Raw genomic sequence first — 22131 nt, 5'->3', positions numbered from 1 at the left:
CACAGCAATTTGTTTGTGAATTGTAATGATGGAAATCAGATTTTGGTACCGTGGTGTGAGAAGTACATGTAATCACTATATAGCTTTATACTTAATTATAAAAAACAAATAAATAACAATTTAAAAATATCAAAGAAAATTCACTGTGAGAATACTTATAGTTGTAAAGTGTGTGAAAACAACTTGTATTAAATTGGGACTGAAACACAAAAAAAAATGCATACTAGGGAGAAATCATACATTTGTGAAGTTTGTGAAAGAGATTTTGGAACAAATGTGGAATTAAAAATACCTCAAATAAAACACCCATGGAAGAAACCTTACAGCTATTAAACAAGTGAAAAACATTTTGTGGAATATAGTTACTTAAAAAAGACAGAAAATCAAGAATACCAGGTAGACTCTACATTTATGGAGTATGTAGATAACATTTTGTGAGTAACTATAGCTTGAAAATACTTTGGAGAACACTCACCAAAATAAAAATTACGTTTGTGTAAACTCCTTCCTCCCCCCCCTCATATTTCAACAGTGAGTCTGAGGGCTTGCAGTGCTAAAAATTGGGTTTTGATACCAGTCGTTGATACAGCACAGATAACCTAATGTGCATCTTTTAATATATCGTATAACAGTTAGGGCCAACAATGGACCATTTGGTCAATCTGTGCTGTCCTGTTCACTTCATTAAACTAAACCTTAAAAATTAAGCTAGTTCTTGTCATTAAAATATTTATTAAGTTTTCCTTAAACTCCCTTAAATTAACAACATCTGTGCATTTGAAGGCAACCTTTTTCAAAGTCAAATCTCTGTTTTAGAAAAATAAAGCTGTACAAAGAAGTCTGCTGAAAATTATATTTGTGTCCTGTAGTCTTACCATTAATCATAAGTAGCTGAATCAGTTCTGTAATTGTTTTTAAGCAAAAAGCAAGTTCAGAGACCTGACCTAGTCTCATATGATGACATTTCTATCTCTGGTATCATCCTAGTAACCATCCTATAAACGTTTTCCAACAATTTAATTCAATTTAATATCATTTCCTTGGAATTATAAATAGATAAATAACAAACTTCAGGATGAACTCTCTATGAAAAACAACTGGGATCAAAGGATTGAGTAATAGGTCATCAAAGAAAACACTTGTGGAAAATCTTAAAAAAGCTGAATCATTGGAACAAAATAATTGGATTAAATTCATACCTTAAAAAAATGAGAGTACACTGTTGTGAAATTGTGTTTGTTTGGTGTAATGAAATTAAAAGTCCTTGAGAAGGTATCAACTAGTCTTATATGTAGAATATAGCACTTGTAAGTGGTTATTAAAGAATTTTTGGTATAATTATGATGTACAGTATAAAACTTAAACTTTTCTTGCTGTAACTACTAAATACCAATCACAGTTTTAATTTTATTAAACAAAAAGAGATAGCTACAAAAATAAGGTAATTGTCAGTTTTTATCTGTTTAAGATAGAAAAATGGCCTAATACATATTATAGCCATCCAAGTTTTCAAGATAATCCAAATAAGTGTAGTATTTGGCATTGAATGTAGATTTGTTATTCTCACCCATCTGTTGAGAAATTACATACATAGTAACTTCATTATTATATATATGAAAATGGGAAATGTAGAAATAATTAGCAAGTGCCACCTTTTTTATTGGCACTCCAGTGGCACAGCAGTATATCTGCAGACTTACACCACTAAAAACAATAAAAAAAACAGGTTTTGATACCAATTTTGGGCAGAGCATAGATAGCCAGTGGTGTAGCTTTGTGCTTAAATCCAAGAATAAACAAAAGTAATGTTTTGCATTGTTCTATCCACCACATTATGGTTAGAGTCTCAAACTTCAGTTTTTGATAAGGATGTATATGAAGTAGATGACAAAAGTATAATTTATTATTAACCCTTCTGCTGGGTTCTGTCTTAATTCAGCTACTGTATCTGGTTACATTGGGCTGACTGCTTTGATATTGATCCAACTACTGAATGAGGTGACATTAAGCTGATTAATTTGTTTATTCAACAAGTGAATGTGGTTCCACTGGGCTAACTGCTAGGCTTGAGAATTGTCCTGTATTAAGTTTGAAGAAATGATAAAAATAGTACAAAGAATTTTAAAATACTTCAATTAAAAATGATTGGAGAGAACAGTAGTTGTTTATATAAAATGAAGTAACAGGAAGCTTTCTAACTAATCAACATTTGTTATTGTCATGGTTTTTTTTAAGTATAGACTCTAAAGTAATGTTTGGAAAGAGTTTGTTCACATTTATGGATAACCAACTAATGGGACTATGCTGTTCCTTAATGGGACAATGGTAAATCTCCAGATTTGATATGCTAAAACCAGGGGTTCAGTTCCTTTTAGTGAACACAACAAATCACCTGAAGTGACTATGCATCTAAACACATACAGGCAATGATACCATGTTGTAGTTACAGGAATAATAGATCCTGTTGTATTTGAAAATTAATTCCTCTTTTGAGGAACTGAAAATATTAGTTAGATAGCACATTAAAAGCAACATGTTATGAAGTTGGTTTTATAGCTATGGTTGTTGATGCCAGTTTGTTAATGAAATACACCAAATTTCCTCAAAAGAGGAAGAAACAAAAGTGATGGAAGTTAAAAAAAAATTTCCAGTTAAAGGACAGTTAGAAGCTACTCCTGCTGTAGGAAACTTCTCTGTGCCTCATTGTGTAAACAATTGACATTGAGACATAATATAATTTGGGAATTAACTTATGTAGAAAACATTGATGTGGGGTCTTGTTACCTTTAAATTAAACCAAAGTCTGTAACCAGAAACTCTCAAAGTAGTGCATGGTAATTACTGCAACATAGGTTTAACTTCCAATAGAAATGGATAAGGTAATTTTTGTGCCACCAGGAAGTTTAATAATTGTGTCAGAAGCTATTGTCATTAATTCTTCATCTAGTTACTGTATTTTAGTGGAACCAAATATTGTAACATGTTCTTTGGGATTGACAGAAGTGCTCTCCTGGATGTCAAGAATAGCAGTGTCACACTTTACTTTACTTGGGAAAGACATGCATTTGCTTGTTGTAAAGCTAAAGGTAGTTTTAATGTTAATGCTGATATGACTCAATTCCACTGAAGTGGCTGTATAATCCTGTCATCTGGCTGTACGATCATTACCATAAGAAAGGATAAATTGCAAATCGATGAAAGGAAGGACCAAAAAGAATAAATGATGTGGTTTCTAGAAACTAGAAGGATAGGTTATCCAAACCAAAACTTTTCATATTAATCGTCTTTGAAAATATGTTGTCGAGAATACATCAAAATGGGGAACCTCAAAGAAGAAAATCAACGTGCTGAGGACCCCAAAGTTATTGTGAAAACTGTTTTAAGCAAATGATCAAGGTAACAGTAACTAATGGGTTTGTTCAACCACTTACCCAGGAATAACTAACCAAGAAACAGCATGGATAGTGGAAATAATGGATGATGTGCCATCTAATCTGTCTGCCATGGAACTTGGAAGGAAAAGAAATGCTAAAAAGACTTTTTAAATCGACCATTTAGTAGTTTTATTTTTTGTATTATGGTTTTTAAGACTTCACAATACAGTAAAGAGTAGTATTGTAAGCTATATTTTGAATGATGTAATTCGTTTGTAAACTAGAAGGAGCTGAGATCCTTAATGTGATGTTAGCTTCACCTAGAAAATTCTAAATAACAATATCATATGTCAATAAGTTATTTTATGAAGCATGTTCAATAAAACTCAAGTAAAACTAACTTGTCTGAAATTTCCATTTCACCTTGCTTGTTTTTTATTACAAGTAATATTAGCAATTCATATTTCACACTAGGTATTGATGTTGTGTTCACCAAACTGTGAACACTATAATAATAGACTGAGTGAAATATGAATGGATGCTAAGAAAAAAAAGAAGCACTCCTAATTCATAAACTACAACCTAAGATGAATGATCCACTATCTATGTCACTGCATTACAAACTATGATTAACTCATTGTGCCTAAGGTAAGCAAAAAGTGAAAACTTCATTCAATGAGCATGTGTCAATATCTACTGAAATGGAAAAAAACCCAAAAAATCTTGCATGACAAATTTGAGCCAAATGCATTTTGACAAACTAATTTATAGTGGTAGTGATAGATTCAGGTCATCTAATTTAGTATGTAATTATTGCAAAAAACAGCCATAATATTTCTTCAAGTTGGACATTACAAAAACAAGAACCAGACAAATAAGGTCAGTTCTTTTATGGTATCTGACTTTCAACCTGAAGCAAAATATCCTGTGGCTCAGTTTGATTGTCTTGTGGTGAGTATAATTTAGAACCTTTATTTCTGAAGGATTTGTTTCGCTTGACTGTGAGAATGCAACTTTACAGCCCGTTACAATATTGTATGATACTGGTACTGCTTAGTTATTATTACAGGGGTGTTTTCTTTATCTCTGAGCAATTCTCAATGACAATGTGCACATTAAGTGGTAGATAGGTTTTTTAATGTCCCTCCTCATCATGTGAATTTGAAATCAGATTTGGTTAAGGGGTCTGTGATTGTCATTGTAACATCTAAGATTCCTGCTGAAGGTATTCATTACTAGGCAATTACTTAGCAGAACTGCATATGATTGTAGATCTGGATGAATAATATGCCACCAAATGTCTTCAGGAAGCTGCTCTAGACTTGTTTCTAGTCTGTGCTGTGAGTCAGGTGATGTATAGAAAATGTTTGAAAGCATCCAAAGAAGAGGAATTTAAACTTGATTTCTCAAAAACTTTTGTGTATTATCAAAGTGATTTTGGTGGCCCATCACCATGAATTGAAAGAATCTGTAACAATAAGTTAATTGAAGAAAAGTAAAAAGACTGAATTGCACAATAGAAAATAAAGAGTGGTGAATGGTTTATCATATTGTAGTTCTTTCATAATATTGTGGACAAAGTTTGAGTTAAGCTCACGAGAACCCATTAGTTGGACATTTTGGTATTAACAAAATATAGAAAATTATATCACATTTTCATTAGACACAGATTTGCTGTTGTGTATTTCAGTATTTTTGTGTGCAACTAAATTATTAGATGGTGGTTTAGCTAAATGAACGATCCCAAAAGCACAATTGAGGCCAATTCCAATATTAGAAGAACCATTTAGCTATATAATGATCATTTGTATTGACCCCCTTACTGAAAATGGAATTGAATAATCAGTATTTTTTTACCATCGTGTGTATTTCTTCTAAATTTTCATAGGCAATACCACCCCAGAGAATCAGTGTTGTAAATCATTGTGAAAGCCTTGATAAAGTTACTAACTTTAGTAGGTTTACTTATGAATATCTGGTTTGATCAAGAATCTAATTTAATGTTTGGTATTTTTTAACAAGTAGTACATGAGCTACACATCAAACAATATAAATTGAGCACATACTATCACCAGTCCCAATAATTGTTGAAAAGGTTCAATCAAGCATTTAAAAATATGATAAAGTTTTGTTGTCATGAGAATTTGAATGATGAGATTTGATTGTTGTATGCAGTTTACGAGTCTCTAGGCTTCAGTTTGTTTCATTAAGACTTGCAGTGGCCATGTGGTTAGGGTGCTCGATTCGTAATCTGAGAGTTGTGGGCTCAATTCCCCATCACACAAAACGTGTTTGCCCTTTCAGTCATAGGGTGCATTATAATGTTTCAATCAATCCTACTATTCATTGGTAAAAGAGTTGGCAGTAGATGGTGGTGACTAGCTGTCTTTCCTCTAGTCTTACACTTCTAAATTAGGGATGGCTAGTGCAGATAACCCACGTCTAGCTTTGCACGAAATTCAAAAACGAACAAACCATTTCAATAGGTAGTTTGAACATTGTGCATGGTTCACTGTAAATATTTAAAGAATATTAGCTGTCTAAAGAGATCAAGTTAAAGCTATTGGGCAAGATGTCGAATTTTAAAGACAGATTGATGATAGCATGTTTTATTGCCAGGGATAAGTTGCAGGCTTATCAAGAAAACATAAAAGTTTGACATGGCAATAAAAAGTATTTACTAGAACTTTTAGTCCTGTTGCATACGCCAGGTTAAATCTTTGCAAGCCAGATTCTTTGAATCGTATGCCATTGAAAATACATTAGAAGATTTAGATCACATGCTTATACCGCTGAAAGGAAAAATCAAAAACGGGTAAGTCATGTTAAAAGAATATCACAAGAGGGAGGGGCGAGTTGTGTGATATGAAATCTCTGGCTGCTTGGGTGTCAGGTGAGTCTACTGAACTTTTCCAAAATCAAATAATTCGTGATATTTTACTATTGAGTTTGGCTCAACCATAAAAATCTTGTAGTTCTGCAATACTCGTTGCCCGTGACACTCAGTATAGCCACCTCTCTTCTGTTCAAGGAGGTTATGTGACATTTATATTTCAGGAATATGTTAATCTGTTCTTGTATATCTCGAATAGAACTAATGTCATGCTTCATGAAGTTGATGTGAAAGCGACAGCTCGTGTTAAATAACATCCTCATTGTGTCAGCCCCATTAATGGTTCAAAGATTCAGTCCGAGATCCAGTATATGGACTAAAACGAAATTACTGACTGAGTCAAAATGAGGTTAGACCAGTATACAAGCCTCACAGTAATCCTCGTTTCTGTACAGATTTCCAGCAAGTTAATATGATGACAAAAACTACAGTATCCTCAATTCTTATAATTGATGTTTGTATTCATAAAACTGGTAACGGAAAAGTAATCAGTGAATTTGATTTATTGTTAAAAAGATACTAGCAGGTACCTCTATGTGAAAGTACGAAACGGGTATCAGTCTTTGTTATACCTGTTGTTCTGTGGCAGTATCACACAGTGCTGTTTGGAATGAGAATTATCTCTGCCACCTTTCAACATTTAATGAATATCAATAATGGATTTGAGGTTTTTCACGTGAATATTGATGATATGGTAGTATACAGTAACAACAGGAAGAATTATGTTCATTGTTCCCACACATTAGTTGATAGGACATATAGGCTATTGAAAGTTAGCGTATCAATTTAAAGAAAAGTAAGGTAAAGTTAGTGGATTAAAACGTTTAAACTTTAGTAAACTTTCCTATACCAAACAATAAGAAAGATCTGTTGCTTTTCCTAGGAATGGTCGAATATTACAAAACATTTTGTTAGAATTCTTTTAACACAGTTTAATTCTTTGCAACACTGTTAAATTGAGAAGTGGAGTTTTTTTGATGGATATTATCAAAGAGCATTTGATAAGAGGCTAAACCTTCCTCATAAGTGCACCAAAATTTGTGGCAGATGATCTTAGAAAGTTATTGAAATTGATTGTTGATGTTGGTTCCATGATTTCTGCAAAATAATGTGCATGGTATACAATATCATTATAACTATGCCATTATAGAAAATTAAGTTTTTACGCTGCTTTTGCCTTTACATCATTTTTAAGTGTGTCTTGGCTCTAGTAATATTCAGACATTGGTTTACGAAGATCACAATCCACTAACGTATCTGAACAAAAGAAACATTAAAGATTATTATAGTATGCTTTGACTCTTCAAGAGCAAAACATATTAAATATTAATGGCCAGAGCATTACGAGCATCATCCAGCTGAGGAGATTTAGGTTTACCTTAGTTTTACATTCACTCACAAAAAAGTAATATTATTCCCATTTATTTTAAACATTATAACACAAAACTAATGACAGTAATTTTAAGGAAATATGACTCTATTCAATTAAGAAAATAAATATGTTATTCAATTATTCACTCTGTTATTCGCAGTGGATCCCCCTTTTTTCAAGGCGAATTCTGATTATTACAGTATTTATTAATTTTATTGAACCCAAAATAGGGATATATGGCTTAAGAAAAAATAATGTAGTTATTATTCCCAGCCTTGTTTGTATACTATTTTTAGAGTCCTTAATGGGACTTGCAAAGGCTTTCTCCCTTTCTAACCTAACAAATTTTACTAATCCTGTTTCTTATTTTTTTATATCCATTTAAGGAAAATAAATATTACAAGTATTTCAACAGTTTACTACTTTTTTGCTTTTACTCCACTCAACCACCACACTGAAAGTAGTTAAAATAAATAACAAATATACTGATATGCAAATACAACAAAAAATATAAAGTTGTTCTCAAAGGACCACCTTGAAGGCAAGATTGTATTATTATAGATTTAATGACCAGCTTCCATCAAGGTACAGTGTAATATAACAAAAGTCATTCGCATCAAAATAGGGCAGTTTCTTCTAAAATAACACAACAAGGATTAATGCAACATAAGCATGCTCACTTTCTTATGTTTAGGTCTTCACAACACAGCCGGCATGGCATGCCAAGTGGGTTAAGGCGTTTGACTCGTAAGCTGAAGGTTGCGGGTTCGAATCCCGGTTGCACCAAACATACTCGCCCTTTCAGTCTTGAGGGCGTTATAATGTGATGGTCCATCCCACTATTCGTTAATAAATGAGTAGCCCAAGAGTTGGCGATGGGTGGTAATTACTAACTACTTCTCTCTAGTCTTACACTGTTTAATTAGAGTCCACTAGCTCAGATAGTCCTCGAGTAGCTTTGTGCGAAATTCAAAAAAACAAAACAAACAACACATATGTTCTTCAACAGCCTGCTTTGCACAAATGTTTGCTGGAATAAGTCGACACAAAGAATGCGTGCAAGAGAGAAAACAAGAACATTTTGTGATCCTTGTTTGTAGATTTTAAAATTTAAGTTTTTAATTGTCCTTTGCATGTATGTTGGCTTTTTAATGTACAGAAATTGGCAAGTATATGCAGACAATAATACATAAACTAGACTGAGTTTGTTTGTTTTTAATACCAGTAAAAAAGCAATTTTTTCAAATAAATTAAACACGTGTATATCATCACTTCAAACAAATCTTTGTGTATTTTAAAATAATAATTGACTGAGCCAAGTTACTTTGCATCTAAGGTTTCGTTTAAACGTGTATAACATGCTTCGATTACAAAATCAGCAGCTCAGAACAATATTGAACCTATTATGTAATTATAAATAATCTTACAGTGAGAAACATACGGCTTTTTAGTAGATCATGACCATTTTGCAGCGCTTTATAAAGTATATCTTTCGAGGTTTTGGTAGTAAATATCAAACTGATTTTGCTGTAGATTTATGAAATAACTGATACGAAAAATATGAACAAATGGAGAAATATTGATTTTAGTCTACAGCTGTAAAAATCACTTATTTTGCTTATGATCAATGTTTGGGTGGTCTAACTATTGAAAAGAAAGATGTTTGAGTGTTGTTTTAAGAATAAATCTACTTTTTAAGGTGGTTTTTGCCCGAACGTGTTATTAGAGTTTTGAGCAAATTCTTTTGCAATCCTTATCGTTAACAACGACCATGGTTCATGATGAACAATAACACTTAAATATCCATATCATTAAGTTCAATAAATAAAGGAATTGGTAAAAATAACAATTCTGAAAAAGCATATCAATAATAAAACCGAGAAACAATTGGCAAGATTTTTTTTTAACTATATCTCGTGAATTAATTCATTAATACCCAATTCAATATTTTTAGTTAAGTAGCTAGACCACAATGTTACATTCCATGTGACTAGGCCTGGCATGGGCAAGCGCGTAAGGCGTGCGACTCGTAATCTGAGGGTCGCGGGTTTGCGCCCGCGTCGCGTTAAACATGTTTGCCCTCCCAGCCGTGGGGGTGTATAATATGACGGTCAATCCCACTATTCGTTGGTAAAAGAGTAGCCCAAGAGTTGGCGGTGGGTGGTGATGACTAGCTGCCTTCCCTCTAGTCCTACACTGCTAAATTAGGAACGGCTAGCACAGATAGCTTTCGAGTAGCTTTGTGCGAAATTCCAAAACAAACAAACCATGTGACTAACTAATTTACATAATTTTTCACAATCGTTATATAGGTACGCCATCGCTTGTGAAAGCGTGTACGAATTTCAGTTCACAAATATACCCAAATTTAACATGGTCGAGATGAAAGTAATTTGGAAAGTGTTAGCTTCTTAATATAAATAAAAATTACATATTCCAACTGAATGATAGAAGGAATAACAAACGAAGTGTTTACAAAACCATAACAGAATAACAGTAAAATTCTCTATCTTGGAAATTTCTGTGAAGAGAATTCACTGTAAATATTTGTGAAAGTACAAATATTTTGTTGAAATTATCTAATCTTATAGAAATTAGAATATATAGCATATCTGTTTGTTTGGAAATTTCGCACAAAGCTACTCGAGGGCTATCTGTGCTAGCCGTCCCTAATTTAGTAGTGTAAGACTAGAGGGAAGGCAGCTAGTCATCACCACCCACCGCCAACTCTTGGGCTACTCTTTACCAACGAATAGTGGGATTGACCGTCACATTATACACCCCCACGGCTGGGAGGGCGAGCATGTTTAGCGCGACTCGGGCGCGAACCCGCGACCCTCGGATTACGAGTCGCACGTAATATGGAAAGTTTGTATATTAAATTATTCTATATTACTTAGAGATTTAAATTAGTGTCCTTTACAGGATGATAGGTGATATATAATAATTATAGAAATGAATTAATTATAAGTGTTTTACATATAAAAGTCAGAAAATATAAAATGTATAACTAAATATATAATGAAAACTATACTAAAATATGTTAACTGTTTACCGAAACATAAAAGCACAATCGGCTTTTTTATTCAATATTTATAAAAACATTAGGTGTGATAAAAATTTCAGAAGTGCATTAAATATGATATTACTTTTATCCAGTTCTAAAAACAGTATAACAAGTATGTTAACTATAGAAGCAGAAACCTTAGAACCGATCAATTTGTGAAATATTTTATACATAGAGCAATGAATCATTCTAAAGTATGTGGAGTGAAATATTAGCTTTAATATCTGCCTTGTTGAGATAGTGGATAATATATGTGATGAAAGCTGACATGACTAACAGTGTTGTAATAGTTTTACTGGTAACTGTTAGAACATAATAAAATTTAGACATTAATGACACGTTGAGAAACACCATGATGTCATCATCATTGCGGTCTAGCAAGGCACCATCGTTTTTCATTTCATGAAACTAGCAATATGCTATTTGGACAACTTCAGTTGTTTTAACATCATCTGTTTGTGATGGAAGCCTAACAGTGTGCTTCTAGCAACTTCTGAACAACATCTGATGCCAAGTGTCATGACAACTTATGCCGGTCATAGCAGTCTAGTATATTTGTCTCAGTAGATTAACCAGTGACTTTGTTCAAGTGATTTGGTTTAGCTGTAACTGTTGTACTATATTTGCATGATTCAGTCATTATTTGCTTCCATAACACGAACCTTTGTATTTACAAGCACTGGACAGTTTAATTAATTAATTATCAGCAGCAATTGCTTAGACTGATCAATTAACTGAAGTTAAAGTTTACAGTTGTTACTTGTTTTTATTATTACAACAGTCGATTAAATGAAATTATTAGCTGAATTATGATGAAAGTAATCAAATAATAAAAATTAGAGCTTCAATTTTTACCTTTTTCAATTATCCCAACAATCCCAGAATATTGCCATTATGTTTTGTTGTTGTCGTTGTTAAGCACAGAGTGACGTGGTAGTAACAGTAATAAGTGTCTCATATTTGACGGTCTAGGAATCAATTCCTATTACTGATAACATGAAATACGCACTAGAGACAAGGCAATGACTGATAATGCTCACCACCAGCTCTCTGGTTTCTTAAATGTTCTCCTATGCTCTGTTATTACAATACGATCTGTGATAATTTAATTTTAAAACAAGCGGGAATTTCCAACAGCTGAAGCACTTGAAAGTGTCTTAGGCAAGATTAGGTTAAATTAACATGTGAGACCTTTTTTGTTTTACATTTTATTAGCTATATTTTTTGCTCTCCAGTAATACAAAATGTAAGGTGCTCATATACGTGGTTAGATTTTGTTACTCACCAGGGCATATTATAATATATAATTATAATATGTAACCTGAAATTGAGATTTTTTTAGGCAGAGTAAAGTAAATTAGCCTATGAGACTTTGCATATAGTAAAATACATCAATCAAAATAGTTTGACCTCCTGAGTCTGAAACTTTAATTATGTCCCACCAAACATGCTCGTCCTTTCAGCCATGAAGTTCTTATACTGTGATGGTCAATCTCACTGTTAGTTGGTAAAAGAATAGCTTAAGAGTTGGTGGTGAGTGGTGATGACTAGCTACCTTCCCTCTAGTCTTTCACTGCTACAATAAGGACGGATAGCGCAGATAACCCTTATATAGCTTTGCTTAAAAAAAAGCCAAAACTTTAATAAGTTAGTTATCACCATTAGATTCCATCTAGGAACATAGGGCCGCAATCGCTTGCGGATTCTTCAACAAGTATTTAAGTGAGCAGGTTGTTAGCCCGCTGCACCGAGCCGTCCCTAATTTAGTAATGTAAGACTAGAGGGAAGGCAGCTGAGCCATTCTATGAGTTGCTATGCTGTGGATAAAAAAGCATTCTTCAAATCTAAACTTACAAATACACAGTCTAGATCTGTTTTAGTATATCTGTCACTAAATTTGTCTAACTTGAACTATATTTTGTACGTGTATTTATAACTAGCCCAAATAAGCCTAGAACTTTCTACATAATATGATGTATTATGATTTAATAATAGTTGATCAAAACAAGGAAAAATGTGTAGAAGGTACTGATAACATGATGTAATAATACAAGTGCTAAGTCACGACAGTAGAACTACACGATGTATGACTCATACATAGTTACAAAAATAAACCAATAACAAACTTTTGTTTCTAAACACAACTAAATTTAACACTCGCTATAATCTTAAACAGTCGTGTATATCTAATGAAGAGCCTCTTTTCAAGAAAAATATTTACAATGTTTTTGTATTGTATACAAATACTGTTTTCAATTTATGTTCAGAGTTTACTCATACAGTCTGCACCAACATTTGCAGTCCCCATGATGTATTCAATCTGGAACCAGTAGGTTTGGAGGAACAATGTCCACCCCATGATTCTTGCACTGTTGATTTCTCAACTCTTGAAAGATATAAATGGATGATGGTCCATTTGGACGATGAACTTCTTCCTGTAGAGGTATTTCATGAATTTCTGGATGACAGATGTGATGTTCAGACACTGTCATTCAATCACAGATCAATTTTGTTCACTATTTAAGAGGTTTTGTTGACATACATTACTGAAAACAATCCATATTTATGTTGTTACAGATGTACTATTCCAATTACAATGCCTGATCATTGGCCTGAATGATTGATGGTCTTGAAGTCTGATATTTAAAGAATTGAGCTTCTTATATATTATTCAACTTCTGGAATTCCATCTGCTACGGTGTTTCCCACTTCACCATATTGGATTAGCATTTCTGGATCAGGTCAGTCAGTAGTGCAACAACTTCAACATAGTTTAAGGTGAAATTCTTGTAATAATATCCCCTTAACCCCAGGAAGGATGTGACTTGCTGCTTGGTCATAGCAAGGGTTGTATGAGGGTTCGCTTCTCTTTCATGGCTGTCTATCTGTCATCCACCTTGTGTCCAGCAAAGTCCAGCACAGAATAGCCAATGTAGCACTTAGATGGTCCGATGATCAACCTGCTGCCATCACTTCTGTGAACAACTATCTCAGTTTTTTCAGGTATCTTCCTATCTGACTATTTCGGTCAGAATATCATCCACATAATGCTCAATGTTGGTGATTTTGGGCAAATCCTTCTCTTCATGCAATTGAATGTTGCTACAGAGTTGACTAATCTAAATTGCATCCTCTTGAACTGATAGTATCCACCTGGTATCCCAAAGTCTGTCTCCATCAAGATGTGACAATAACCTTTACTTAGGATGATCTTGGAAAAGAATTTGGTACTATCCAATTTCACCATGATAGCTTCTGTGTAGCTTACAGGTTCAGAGACGAATTTTATCATGAGGTTCAGCTTCCAGATGTCTGTGAAGTAACAGTTTGAGCCATCCATCTTCATCTTTGAGAAAGCTAAATAAATGCTGATATAATATAAGTAAATTATATTTGCAAAGAAAATTTGAATATTATCAACTGCGTGAATACTCAATGCCTTTGCTATGACAGCCCAAAATTAGTTCAGATGCAAAAGATTAGTTGGAAAGGCCACAAAATTACTGTAATGGACTTTGTCTTGTGTAATCAAAGTGGTTTAACATGGCTTCAGAGTAAATGCATCTGTTCAGTGTTACATAATGATATGACCAGCCATATATGTATAAAGATCAAGAAGCTTTCCATACCATTTGGAGATAAAATTGAAGAAAAGCACAAATTTGGAGAAGGTTACGAGAAATTTTCAAAGTTGCTTATAATGCCTTTGAATACATTGAAGTTCATCATTAAGAAGTTGAATGTTTTTCTTACCACCCAGTCACTCCCCACATCAGACTGTCCTTCCAAACTAAGCAGTTTGGCAAGCAGTAAGCTGGTTAGGGATGTCATTGTGAAGACAACAGTGACTTTGGAAGATTTGCCAACTTCCTTTGTGAGATGGAGTTTCTGTTCATACATTGACAATAATCCAGTTCATACATAAAGCTGGTATGTATGGGCGAGTGGCAAAAAGAAGTCATTACTCGAAAAGGATAATTTTAAACCTCGTATAGAGTTTGCGACAAAGTATGCAAATGATACTGCAGACACGTAGCAGAAGGTATTGTGGTCAGACGACACAAAAATTGAGCTTTTTGGTCTAAATTATAAGCATTACATCTGACACAAGCTGAATACAGTTCCAGTAATACAAAGTGTAGGGTGCTTATATAACTGGTTCGATTTTGTTAATCACCAGGTTCTCTGTTGGCGTATCCTGAAATTGAAATTAGTTTAGGCAAGATTAAAGTAAATTATCCTATGAGACTTTGGATGTGATCGAGTACATCATTAAAAAAGGTTTGACCTCCTGAGTCCAAAACTTTAATTGTGTCCCACCAAACATGCTCGTTCTTTCTGCCGTGGGGGCATTATAATGCAACTGTCAATCCCATTATTCATTGGTAAAAGAGTATTTCAAATGTTGACAGTGGGTGGTGATGACTAGCTTTCTTCCCTTTAGTATTACACTGCTAAATCAGGGACGGTTAGTGCAGGTAGGGGGCCCGGCATGGCCTAGCGCGTTAAGGCGTGCGCTTCGTAATCTGAGGGTCGCGGGTTCGCGCCAAACATGCTCGCTCTCCCAGCCGTGGGGGCGTTATATGTGACGGTCAATCCCACTATTCGTTGGTAAAAGAGTAGCCCAAGAGTTGGTGGTGGGTGGTGATGACTAGCTGCCTTCCCTCTAGTCTTACACTGCTAAATTAGGGACGGCTAGCACAGATAGCCCTCGAGTAGCTTTGTGCAAAATTCCAAAACAAACAAACAAATTGTGCAGGTAGGTCTCGTGTAGCCTTGTGCAAAATTCAGAAACAAACAGATGATACAAGTAAATATTTCACTGCATGGAAATGAACCAATTTGGAATACCGACATAATATAAAGTTCTTATAAAACCATTTTACATATTTTTGCTCAGCTATCATTGAGGTTTATGTATCCGATACATAACGTGATTTTACCTAGAAAACTCTGGAGATAGTGGATTGTTTTATTGTACTTATATGCGTTTAATTCACCTTAATAGTACACAGTGCATGATAATTTTGTTATTAAAACATGTCATGTTATGGTTTGCTAATTTAGGTTCGTATCCTTAATTTTACTCTCTCTCCAATATACAATATATATATATAATATTGTATGGAAAATATTATATTTACAAATAACTCGTAGAAGTAAGTAATAGAACACATCCAAACAGATCTCTGAAACACATACTAACAATATTATTAAAAATTAATTTAAAAAGGGTAGTAGGGAATACGGAAACAAAATAGGCTAGAGTGAAAATGAAATTGTAAAAAGTAAACAAAAAGTAAACAAACAAGCTGAAGGTTAGAGACGTACTGTTGTCGTTATTTCTCGAATCTATAAATTCCTATTTTGACTCCATGTCTGAAAGCAGTAATATTTAGGAGAGTCTAAAGATTTTGTTTTGTTTTCTTATTGCAAAGCCACATCGGGCTATCTGCTTAGCCCACCAAGGAGAATCGAACCCCTAATTTTAACATTGTATTAATATATATTAGATCAGGAGTCTAAAGAACGATATGTACATTGAAGAAATAACGTCAACACTATGTCTCAAACAAGTGAGTAAATTGTTGTTGAAATCACGACAGACGTTATATATATAAATATATAGTGGTTCATCGGTAAGTCTGAGAGCTTACATCACTAAAAATAGGGTTTAGATACTTATGATGGGCATAGATTAGGTAGCCTATTGCGTAGCTTTTTGCTAACAAGAAACAAAGTTTCAAGACTTAGAATTTGAACTCAAGAATAATCTAATTAAACTGTTCTCAGTCTGCGGACTTATACCTCTAGAAATCGAGTTTCTATACCTGTGATGGGCAGAGCATGGATGGCCCATTGTGTACCTTTATGCTTAACTCAAAAAAAAAAAAACAGCTTAGATCTAATTATCACATATAAAATGTGTGAAATTAGAAGAAAAAAGAGAAAATTAAATTTATTTAGTATTTAATTTGGGTTTTGAATCCGCAATTTTTTTTTGTAGGAGCAAGTTTGTGGTTGAAATCCTGTTCTCCATATAAGTATTAGATAAGTCGGTAGACTAATAACTCTAATAATTTGGTTTCTATTCACAATGTGGGCAAAACACAAATATTTCATTGTGCTTTATAACACAACACAAATAAATACAATTAAATAAATAGTGAAACTGTTCATTACGTTCACACTACAAAACTGTTCATTACGTTCACACTACAAACAACAACAAACCAAAAATTTCCTAATTTCGATGACTTTTCTTACATACATTTATAACCAAGTAAATTATGCATGTGCTTGAAAATGTTGTGTTCTTTTTCAGTGTAATTTTGTATTGTAACACTATGATTTCTAGGTATAAAGTTACGCTGAAACATTTCCAGAACATCAAAACGGCAAAGAACGAACAAACCACAGTTGTTTACTGCACAACCAAGTATGTTCCATTTCTGGTTGCTATTGGCATATTGTGTAATCCAGATCCTAGTAAGATATTTGCATGGCCAAGCGCGTAAGGCGCGCGACTCGTAATCCGAGGGTCGTGGGTTCGCGTCCGAGTCGCGCTAAACATGCTCGCCCTCCCAGCCGTGGGGGCGTATAATGTGACGGTCAATTCCACTTTTCGTTGGTAAAAGAGTAGCCCAAGAGTTGGCGGTGGGTGGTGATGACTAGCTGCCTTCCCTCTAGTCTTACACTGCTAAATTAGGGACGGCTAGCACAGATAGCCCTCGAGTAGCTTTGTGCGAAATTACAAAATACAAACACAAATTTCCCTTCAAGTAAATCTCACGCGGAAAAATGTATGCTTATTTTTTTGCTAATTTGAATGGCCATGAAGACTTGAAATATAATGGAATGTTGTGGGATTAGAAAGCTGCCTTCGGTAAAAGAAAGATATTATGCTTTATAACACAGATATGGTTTTTTTGTCGTCGTTCCTTTAATTAATTCTCAGATCAACCATAACGTGTAAGTTATTTATAGTGGTTATAAATACACTATTGCCACAAGCATAGATGAATGATATAGTTATTAACTCGTTTTTTGATGTTATCGAAAAAAATCAGTCATACCTTAAAGAAAGTGTTATAGACATTTTAATTTTTCCGTGCCATTTCATGTTATGGCTGCTGAGTGCAATTGAAAAAGGTATATTTTTGCATGTGATTTGGAGCTGTATCCCCATGATTGATAGTGTTTTGTTAATTACTTCCAATTAATGTTTTTAATTGTCATCTAGTACTTAAAATCGTGGTTTTGAGTAAGGAACTGACTGTTCATCTTGATTTGGAATATATAATTAATTGTTTGTTTGATTGTTTGATTTTGGCCCGGCATGGCTAAGCGTGTTAAGGCGTGCGACTCGTAATCTGAGGGTCGCGGGTTCGCATCCCGGTCGCGTCAAACATGCTTGCCCTTTCAGCCGTGGGGACGTTATAATGTGACGGTCAATCCCACTATTCGTTGGTAAAAGAGTAGCCCAAACGTTGGCGGTGGGTGATGATGACTAGCTGCCTTCCCTCTAGTCTTACACTGCTAAATTAGGGACGGCTAGCACAGATAGCCCTCGAGTAGCTTTGTGCGAAATTCAAAAAAAAACAATTGTTTGTTTTAAATTTCGTGCAAGATTACACGAAATCTATCTGCGCTAGCCGTTCCTAATTTAGCAGTGTAAGACTAAATGGAAGGGCAACTAGTCATCACCACTCACTGCCAACTCTTGGTCTACTTTTTTACCAACGAATAGTGGGATTGACCATCATTTTATAAACACCCCCTCGGCTGAAAGGAGGAGCATGTTTGGTGTGACGGGGATTCGAAACCGCGATCCTTGGATTATGAGACGAATGCCTTAACCATGCCGGGTTATATAAAATGAACCAGCATTCTATTTTACCTGAAGTGGTTTTATTAAAATGGAATATTTCAAATTATTTGTAGTGAAATGAACCGCAAGGAATAGAATATTATTACCCCTACAGATATTTAGAGTCAAGAAAATAGCTATGGTTGTGATGTAATTGTATGCTTTAACTGAAATGTTCTTTGTACTGGTCATTTTCTGGAATATGACCCAAGAATTTCAATTAACATTCAATCTTGGATTGCTAAAAAGCATTATCAAATGTTCGGAGCAAATAACTTGCCATACATGAATGAGTGAAGCATTAGTTGTGTTACCAGTAAAGGAAAAGTGTAAAAGTTAAAGAAGTAGAATGTGGTTGTTTTGGGTCACACTCATCAACATCTTCATTTTTATCTCACGTTACAAAAACTTCTTCACAAGAACGCACTATATTTTTGCATTGAGACACTGATGCATGAACACGGGTATACTGGACTCTAAAATGTTACCGGTAAAAAAGATGAGAAGGATCCCATAATATCGTCTGTTTAGTTGATAGAGCAGTAATCTATTTTTGACATACTTTCCAAGGAAGCCCACAGGGATTTATTTCAGTGTGTCGTCAGGTTACTCTATTAGATAACACAATAGTATTTTGTGATGAACTGTGCAGGGTCTGGTATCCTTTTATGTATGTAATAGATAAAAAAAAAATAAAGTATTCGTTTGCAAATTGTATTTGTTCTTCCCGTAAAACAAATGAAATATGGCTGACGCAAGTTTGGCAATACGTATTATATCTCTTGAAAGTTCAAACTGTCTGCTATGTGTTTGATGTAAAAGTTGATAATGTTATTCATGGACGTACATTTGTGTGTGTGTGTTTATGTTTTTTATAGCAAAGTCACATCGAGCTATCTGCTGAGCCCATCAAGGGGAATCAAACCCCTGATTTTAGCGTTGTAAATCTGTAGACTTATCACTATACTAGCGGGGTCCATATATACTCTTCAAAACAAGAAACGCAAAAGAGATCTTTTTTTATTTTAAAGAGAAATGCATGTAGTAACGTTACAAGCTCAGAGTATGTGATGTTACACGTGTTAAGGCACTGATTATCAGACCAAAATGACAATAAAAGTTGTGCACTTTGAAAACGGAGGAAAACATTGATTTTTCGCCAAAACGCGTGCGTGTCCAATAAATTTGTTTGAGAGATCTGCATGCTCTGCAAGTGCAACATGTGCAAAATCCCTATAAAAGCGACAGGTTCTCGGTTTCCATAGCTCAGTGTCAAGCAACCGACACGCAATACAATTACGCCAAGAATGAGTGTAGCACAACGCAACAACGCCATTGGTCGGTTGGAAGCAGGCGAATCTCAATCAGATGTTGCCAGAGCTGTGAATGTTTATCCAATCACCATCACAAGGCTATGGAATCGTCACGAACAACATGGATCAACTCGTGACCGTCCACGATCTGGCAGACCTCGTGTGCAAGATGTTGACAGATTTGGTGGTGGCAGCGTCATGATGTGGGCTGCCATCGCCTACAATGCCAGAACAGACCTTTTGCACATTCGAGGGAATCTTATGGCTCAACGATACGTCGACGAGATTCTTAGGCCCCATGTGCAACCCATCATGGTGAACGTCAACGACGTTTTTCAACATGACAACGCCCGTCCTCACACAGTCCGACTCACCACTGTCTTTTGAGACACCACAACATCAACGTTCTTGCCTGGCCCTCCAGATCACCAGATTTAAACCCCATCAAACATCTTTGGGATGAGTTGGACCGACGTCTGCGACGGCAACAACCTCAACCGCAGACTCTACCTCAGCTTGCAGCAGCTTTGCAGGCTGAGTGGACAGCCATTCCAGAGGATGTGATTCGTCATCTCATCGCTTCCATGGGCAGGAGATGCCAAGCAGTTATTGATGCTCACAGGGGGCATACTCGTTATTGACGTTAAACTTCAACTAGTGAGCGTGGGCTTCGCCTTTGCAGACATTGGATGTTCAGCAGTGAATGTGCAAAGTTTCACACATGTCATACAGACCTACCCGGAATAAACTTGTTAACAATTTGTCTCATATTTTGCCTTTTGCGTTTCTTTTTTGAAGAGTATATTTGTTGTATCATTATTTAATTTGAATAGTAACTTTAAAAGAAATTTTCGACATTACAGACGTCTTTCTTTAGGAGCTTGAATTTATCAAAGAAATTTTGTGGAGAAAAAAGCTGTCTTTAGCAGTGGTATGTCTGTAGACTCACCACTAGAAACCGGGTTTCGATTCATGTGGTAGGCAGAGCACAGGTAGTCCACTATGTAACTTTGTGCTTAATTCCAAACAAATCGTCATTAATAATTTATTCGTGTTTGAAGTTTCGGATATTGTTCTGTATTCTCGTAAATGATGTTATTTCAGTGAATGTTTTACTAGTTTTTACGAATATATAAAATTTAATGTTATGCTAAATGTATTTTTGGGTCAGCACTTTACTTCTAAATTTATTTGTCTGTTTATGAGGAGCAAATAATTCACACTCCATTCACCGCAGATATATTTATATTATATAGCTCATTATTATGATTACTGCTCCACGCTGATTTTGATATTATTTAAATTTGCCTGATATTCATCTTTCATCGTATAGTTTTTTGTTACGGAGCAAAGAAATTATCTTAGTATCCCACAGCGTTTTTCATACGTCAGTTGTTTTAGGTATATATATGTGCATATGTAATATAACCGCATATATATGCGTATGTTATAGACCTTTATTTTCTTTGCTTCACGCTTAGTTAAATGTTGTTGATTTTACCCGGTATTCTTATTTAATAATATATAAGTTTATCGCGGATCAGAGAAATTATCAAAGTAATCAGAACGTTTTTATACCACAGTCGTCTTGGGTACATCCACGTAGGATAAATGTATTTATCTTATTTTCTTTAATTCACATGGTTGTGATGTCTTTGAATTTGCCAGATTATTTTCTTTAATAATATACAGGTTTTGTCTAGGAGAAAAGAAATTCCATAGCCCTCACACCATACCTTAATCGATTTGGGTATGTGTGATGCTAGATGCTAATTTTTTATCTTTGAATTCGTCTGATTTTACTCTTCAATAATATACAACCTTTGTGTGGAACAGACATTTTGAGAGTTACCAAGTCACATACTTCACTCTAGTTACTTTATGCATGTGCGTATATTATAGGCTCTTGTTCGCTTTGTTTACTCTAACATTTATGTCATTTAGTGATATTATTAGTGTATGATTTTGCTATCGTAGTGATATTCCGTTTTATATGCAGTGGCATAAATTATTTTGTTTTCTACATTTTCCTCTGTATTTCGCAGAATACTGATTCATCTTCATTATACCCACACGTTAAAATAAGCTTAAGGTAATATTGACTCTTAAAGAGTGGCATAAATATTTCAAATGTTACGTTTTTCATATTTAGTCTAAGTCGAAAATTAACCTCTTTTTCTACACAGATAACTTATTTTTGTCTTAACGGTTATTTTCTGAAATAACAGTGTTTATTGGAGTC

General features: G+C 34.6%; 1 protein-coding gene across 1 annotated transcript in view; it reads left to right on the top strand.

The window, feature by feature from the left end:
• The window catches only part of LOC143227482 (uncharacterized), a 73825-nt gene that overhangs the window by 23975 nt on the left and 27719 nt on the right, over nt 1-22131 (top strand). The window contains exons 6-7 of the mRNA XM_076458924.1: nt 13008-13149; nt 14317-14580. Of these exons, the coding sequence (XP_076315039.1) occupies nt 13008-13149; nt 14317-14580 (406 nt within the window). The remainder of the gene's footprint in view (nt 1-13007; nt 13150-14316; nt 14581-22131) is intronic.

This window comes from Tachypleus tridentatus, chromosome 9 (assembly GCF_004210375.1).
Source record: "Tachypleus tridentatus isolate NWPU-2018 chromosome 9, ASM421037v1, whole genome shotgun sequence".
Taxonomy (NCBI): domain Eukaryota; kingdom Metazoa; phylum Arthropoda; class Merostomata; order Xiphosura; family Limulidae; genus Tachypleus; species Tachypleus tridentatus.
Note: the sequence above shows the minus strand (reverse complement) of the source record. Positions and strands in the feature narration are given on the sequence as shown.